We start from the raw sequence: 7,072 nt of genomic DNA on the forward strand, positions 1-7,072 counted from the left end.
GCCTTTCTCAAAACTAATTTGTGTTCTGTATATGTCTTTTTTTGCAAACTGTTTTAAAATACTTTGAAAATAAATATTTTTAGTAATAACATAAACCCAAATATGACCTGTGCACTTCTAACCCAAACTGTTTCTGCTTGGGTGAAGCACGTGTCTTCAAGTGGGGATTCTTTGTTAAGTGAAATCTGACCTACATGTTCGGGCTTGTAGTGGCTTTTCAACAGGATGGAAAAAAATAGCAAGATCCTTATTCTGCTGCACAACTAATGCATCTCTCTCTTGCATGTGCCTGATATAAATTGCACCACGATCAGATTTGTGTTGGAGGCCAAACACAACATCAGAAACTACAGTACTACCATATTGCAAAACAATGAAATGAGATTCCTTGTGGTAGAATAGAGTTCTGATAACCAAGAAGAATAAAACAGCAAAATAGGGAAGGGAAAGAAGCCCTATTGTTTGCACTCTCTCTTTATTACTACCTACTATCTTTTCAATTAATCAGGTTATATTGCTGGATTGGTATGCTAGAATGGTACATGGCCTTTGACACCAGTTTATAGAAACTATTGACAGAATGAAAACACTTGAGAACTACTACAATAAGATGTAAGATGCATGTAAGGATAAAAAATATTTTATAGTAAAAATTCCCTACAAAATTCAGGTGTCATGCATGTATGTAATCTAAATACTGTATTTTCTTGCATGCAATATGAACCCCCAAAATCAGCCCCCTAAAGCTGGGCTGCATGTATTAAGCAGGGAAGTTAATTTTTTCCATGGGGTTGGAAGCACCCTGGTTTGATCCATGTTTCATAGTGCAGTACCTATACTAGTACTGTTCAAGCAGCTGAAGGAGTTAATTGACTTAAGGGCTGCCTGTTCTTCATTCTACAGGTATTAATGATAGTCTCTCCTTTTTAATGATCTTGATGTTCCATTAATCAAGCTAACCTTTCTTATGACCAGTTTGCCATCTGCTAGCTTTTTCTGCTTTCCATTTCACAGCTTCTTTAGCTCAGACACATTGGCACTTCTCAAAATCATAGATCCACCCATGCAGATCAGTCTTCAGCTACAGCAAAGGACTCAGTTTTAGTTCTAAAAGGAGGGCGAGTCAGCTCAAGATTAGGCTCTGTCCCTGCTCATGCAGCCTTAACTCTGGAAAAATCTTTTTTCTTCATTCTGCCTTTCAAAATAAGGTGCGTATTATATTTGGGGATGCTGTATGTGAGGAAATATGGTATTGACTATGTTCTATTCTACCAAAGAGCAGAATGTCAGTCACACGGCATGATAATAACTTGACTACAAGAAGCCACCAAGCTTAAGATAAAAGCTTTCACGGCCACTGGTAGGATTTCCACAGAGTGGAGTTTCATCAAAATGCTTATTTAGCTTAACCATCAGTCTTTCCTTAGCTAATACTTTTTGTTTTAGTTTTACTGCACTGTTTTCTCTGTGCTGGCTGTTTGGAAGTTGCATATCCAAGTCATTCAAAAAGATGGCACAAAATCAGACTTAAGATTGAATGCTTTGCATCCATGGGGGTACGTGGGTGTGTGCACATGTACCTATGTAAGTGTCAGATTTGTTCAGAACACAGGCTCAGAGCTGGCTTGTTCAAAGGATTCACCAAAGGATAAAGCACTGATTAAGTTTGGTCATCTGGAAATAATTCCTTACCTCCATTTCCTGCCTTAACCATTCTTCTAACTCTGAATTCCTTTTGGCATTATGAGCTATAAGATCAGATCCTCCAATAATGTGTGGAAGCTGTCCTACTCCAGGATAAGCTACCTGTTAGGTACCAAATGGTTGCTGTTACAGTGCTGGTTAACAACTTCACAAGATGAAACACAATTTTAGTAAATTCAAGAAACCCTGGCAGACAGAACAGACGAATACATTTCTTTCAGTTGCCAGTGGATGTAGATATACAACAAATAACCATTGAGGATTTCCTGAAAAGAATGTAGCAGCAGAACACTGCAAACTCCTTCATTATCAGCAGACTGCTATGATCAGCTACATACTGCTGCTAAAATAGGCGCTATAATATATTTAAAATATTAATTATTTTAAAGGTTTCTCCTCAGACCTGATTAATGCATTGCATTTGAAAGCCTGTCTAACTTCATCGCAACCATGCAGCTGGTCGGATAAAAGTATAACCCCCCTGAAAAATCCCATCTTCTCACATAATTCCTGGATCATTGTGGCTACCAGATCATTAACACTACCAATATATTTAAGTGAATTCTGAACAAAGTAGAAATTGATATTTTATTGATAGGTACTATTTTTTGAATTTGTAATGCAGAACCCATTTCAATATGAGAAAATCTCTCTGAACATATTTTCAAGTTTTATTAAACAGTTTTAAAAATGCCACTTCTAAATGACAGAAACATTTGCCTGGAAAATGTTGTGCTTTTCAAGATGTTTTCAGTTAAAGCATTTTAAAATGTAGCTCCTTGTGCAAGTGTGCTTAGAGTATTTTAGATCAGATTACAATTCTTCTGTAAATTCTAGGCTGAAGCAGTACTTTTACACTGAACACTAAATAGTTTTCTAAAAATTGCTTCCAGATCCTGAATGATCGTTGCTTAATTTTACATTTTAACTTCCTAATTTTATTAGTTAAAATATTCAATTCAAGTCAACAGAACTTTCTGTGGACATATAAACTTGGAGTTAGAATTCTATAAGCAATCACAGAGTTTCTTTTAGTCGGCTGGTTCAAGTACAAGTTACGCAAGCCTATAAAAACACCATAAGTACCATAAATATCACTACCTGGTACCTGCCAGCTATTTTTGTACGAATACACAATTTTGATAGTAAGTTTAAGTAAATATAAGCAGCAACAGAACTTCTAAAGAATAACTTTCATTCTGTAACAGTTTATCTGCATCATGACAACATCTGTAAACATATTTCCAACAGTGCCACCTTGTGATAGAGTTTAAAATATACACTAACCTTTTTGAATTTCTTGTAGTTTTTCAGTTCCCCATAATTGTTTTTTGCAGTGATTTGAGCATTTGGTTTTGGATGACTGACAACCAGTGATCTAAACTCAGTCAACAGGAGTTTGCTGGGCAAACTGTGAGAATCATCATGAAGTTTGTCAGGGCTCTTGGGCTGGGAGGAAGGGGGAAAGAGAACTTCAGATTGCTTAATAAACTCCACGTATTTCTTTACAAGATCCAATAGTTTAAACTTTACAGTTGAGAAATAGGAAGCAAAGAACAGATACAAGCTGAGAATACAGCAGTACCTGGCCTCTAAAATAGAGCTGAAACAGATTTCTCCTTGAAAAATATCACATAACCTAATACTTAACTTACTCAGAAATGTTAAGAGATATAATAAGGGAATGTTTACCAAACTCTTAAAACCTGAGACCTTGTTCAGGAAAATAAAATAAATTGTAACTTTCTGTAATTCTAGTCAAACACACTGTTCACAGAAGTTCACTCCCGCATGATATCCCACTTTAAAGCTGGTAAGTAGTACTTACATGGCTAGTTACCTGAAAAAGTAGTATTTCAGGCCACTTACATAGATTTTAGTTCCTACTCCACCCTGCACAACAAAACAATTTCCCCATTTGGGCCACACACACTGCTGCAATCCTTTTCCAGCTGGAAAGATGCATAACTCCATGTAAGCTCCCAAGAAGCCATGACTAACAATTGTTTAATGCCAGAGGAAGACTTAAGGATATGGAGAAATGTATTTTTGTAGCAGCTTCGAAAGAAAATTAGGGAGCTTCTGTTGTTTGGAATTGGACAAGCAAAATTAACAAGTTGAACACATTTGCTACATTTGTACTGCTATAGGCACGCACACAGGTAACAATTATTCTCCGGTAGCAGCTCACTCTGCCCTTTAGAAGTCACTATGAACATGCATTTTGTCCATACCAGCAGATAACCTTTTTAGCCTGAGAATGTAGTGGTTAGAAATGTGCTAAGAAAGGAAGATCCAGGTTCTAGGCCCTTATCTCCCACCTGCTGGCAGAGTATCCTAACTACCGGGCCATGAGACAGGTGTGGCCAGGAGTACCTGACCTGTTCCACTGCAGCTGGTCCACTGGGCAGCCAGGAGTGGGACTAGCAGGAAAGCAAGCCAGAAGGAAGCTTCTTGTGCAGCACAGCAATATGGGCAGTGCTCTAGAAGGGAGGTGGCCCTAGAGTTCCTACCTTAGCTCCTCCCTCCAATGGGCCAGACACTTTCCCTGCTGCTGTCTATCCATTTTATCCAATGACTACGAAATGTACAATGCAGAAACAAGCACTTTTAAACAAAGGCAACTGCTTCTGCAGTAGGAAAGCTATAAGCACGTTCTAACTAAATTATATTGGCATATTTAAAGCAATCAAATTTCTACATGTAGACAAGCTTTCAGTTACTCAACCCTTTTATCCCATGGCTCACGCATGCTCTTTTTCAAAAAGCAAAGCTTTGGTGCATCTTCTGAGTAGTGGTTAATATTAAAACATTATTAAAAAACATTCCTTGATCTGACTGATTACTTACCAACACTGATGATTCTTGCTTAATCTTATTTTCCTTCTCTGAAGTCAGAACACACCCAAATTTGTTTTCCTGCTATTTGAACAAATATTTTCTAATTAAAGAACTAGAAAGTCTTGTCCTTAAGTATGAATTCCTCAAATCCTGAAAGTTACTGTAGACTTTCATCTCTATCTGAAAGTACTACTTTCATATTTTAAATTGATGTATCAAGTAAAGGGGAGAGGTAACTTTAAACTGTTTTAAGGGAGGAAGTTGGCTTGCTTCTCATGGGTGCTCTGCAGATGTACTTCTCACAGTTTTGTTCAATGGGAAACGTTCAGAAGAAACTGTTAAGTCTATCTGGTAATAAAGTATGTTAATGTGGCAGATGGCACTTAGTATGAAGGGAAAAAAAATCAGATGGAAATAGCACAGTAAATCATCTTCCATGATTCAAAAACAATGTAATATTTCCTAATTTACTCACAAATGGCTGAAGTCATGCTGAAGAGTTCAAATTAAATTAAATTCTGTGTTTCAGCTTAAACACCACATAGTTTTAGGGTCAAACCCAATCTGTCTATAATATCAGATAACTAAAGCCTGTCCATATTTAAAAGTACTTGCTAGGATTAATATATCCATAGAGAAATACTAGGTAATCTTGATGGTATAAACTGCTAAAATGGATCTTTCAAGCTTATCCTATTTAGGGAACCAGTTTAAGCTTTACTAGTAAATAACTTTTGCTGGTACAAATATGTTAGTTTGGAACCAGTTACTTTCTAACTCCCAACACAGTTTGCCTAATGAAATGTTCAAATGAGATTGGCTTAAGTTTTTCCTTAATCAACAAGCCAGAATTTCAGTACAATTAGACTTTTCAGGGTTCAGATTCCTATTTGAAATGCCAAAAGCAGTTTTTATCTGACCCCACAAAAATGAAGAGAAAAAAAAAGGATTCTAAGGTCACATTTATCCACATTAAAAATTTAGTTTGTAATAAATGTGTTGTGTGTATTGATATAAGGGGGTGGTGTTAAATTGCTGGCGGCACAGAGACATGGAATGGCTGCAGGTGCTATCCTCCTCTCCAGCCAATATTCAGCAGGAGTGGAGTCCACTCTTTAGTGTCAAAGCAAGAGTTTCAACTCTCACACCTGCTGCCAAATTGACACTATCTTTTGCCTATGCATGCAGGCTGAGGGCAAGTGAGCTGCTTCATGCAGTTCACCTTCAGCCATAACTAGGGGGGGAAATTCTTTCTTCATTCTGCTTTTCCAAAACAAGATGTGCGTCTCATTACAGGGACATATGGTATGCAAGAAAATACAGCATAGACAAGGGGTGTCCAGCCTTTTTGAATGTGGCACTGCATCATGAACTTTTTATCACCCAGTGGGCTGGCAAGCCATATTCAAAGACCTCACAGGAAGCAGTATCACATCACCACCCCCCCCCGAAATGAAAGTACAGTGTTTACTTTTGTTTCCTGTCGCAGCACCTCAGGCCTCAGAAAACAGCTTGGAGGGCCACATGGCAGCCCGTGGGCCATATGTTGGACAAGCCTGGCATAGACTATCATTACCAGCATGAGCTACAGTCAGTACTAAATATGTTGTTATTAGGCTAGAGAAAGATTTAGCTGTCCTGCTTATCCTATTGCCCCTTGGAAAAGCAAGATCTGGATTTCTTTAACAGAATTTAAAAAACACATTCAAAAAGATAAAGTGCAAATTAATATTGCCTTAAATTCACAAAGAATGTATCTGGGGAAATAAAACATGCTATTCATTAGTCCTGCAAAGTGAGGGAGTATATTTAGACATGTCTATCACAACAATACTTAAATTTAATCCAAAAAATTATACAGCTACTAGTTGAAAACAGCTTGAGAGCTACTATAGTGTTCATGCAATCAAACTACCCAAAGCTTGTACCTGTTCAAACTATATTTGTCTCTGTGCTGACAGCGTATGCTGCACATGGCTCCTAATTGAGATGCAGCTTGCAGGATCAAGCTTGTAACCCATGTTTAATAAAAGAGCATTCCTTACCAATATTCTACTGCCTTCATTTCTTGTTACATTTTCTTTTTCAATTCTGTTCTCATCAGTTTCCAGCCGCCTTTTTTTCTGTGTGTTGGCTTGAGGCTCAACACCAGGATCCTCCGTGTTATCTTCCCAATCTAGATGTTTACTCCCAAACACAAACTCTAGGGTATCCGTATTTTCTATTAAGTCATCTTGTTCTTTTCTCTTATTTGATACAGGCTTTGTACTGGAAATATTTTTAGCAGCAATTTTATCACTCTCTGATTTTCTACTTTCTGTTGCACACTTTATACCCGTTTCTGTAAGTAAAAGATTTGTTTTTGGGTCTAGGGTATATTGCTCTTTTTGAGGCTGTTCTATTTTACTTTTCCATGTTGAGGAAGTTATGGGTTGGGTATGACTGGAAGAAGGCAGTGACATGTCTTCCAACTTTGCCAGTTTAGGCACAGAAGAAACTTCTTCCTCTTCTTCCTTCCTTTCCCTTA

The 7,072-nt window shown here is 37.6% G+C and overlaps 1 protein-coding gene across 1 annotated transcript in view; it reads right to left on the reverse strand.

The window, feature by feature from the left end:
* Positions 1-7,072, reverse strand: part of NBN (nibrin) — a 55,256-nt gene that overhangs the window by 16,203 nt on the left and 31,981 nt on the right. Inside the window, exons 11-13 of the mRNA XM_019527897.1 lie at positions 6,591-6,976; positions 2,992-3,147; positions 1,693-1,806 (exon numbers count right to left, since the gene is read on the reverse strand). Of these exons, the coding sequence (XP_019383442.1) occupies positions 1,693-1,806; positions 2,992-3,147; positions 6,591-6,976 (656 nt within the window). The remainder of the gene's footprint in view (positions 1-1,692; positions 1,807-2,991; positions 3,148-6,590; positions 6,977-7,072) is intronic.

The sequence above is a fragment of the Gavialis gangeticus genome, unplaced genomic scaffold (assembly GCF_001723915.1).
Source record: "Gavialis gangeticus isolate Ggan-Ray unplaced genomic scaffold, GavGan_comp1, whole genome shotgun sequence".
NCBI classification, from domain to species: Eukaryota; Metazoa; Chordata; order Crocodylia; family Gavialidae; genus Gavialis; species Gavialis gangeticus.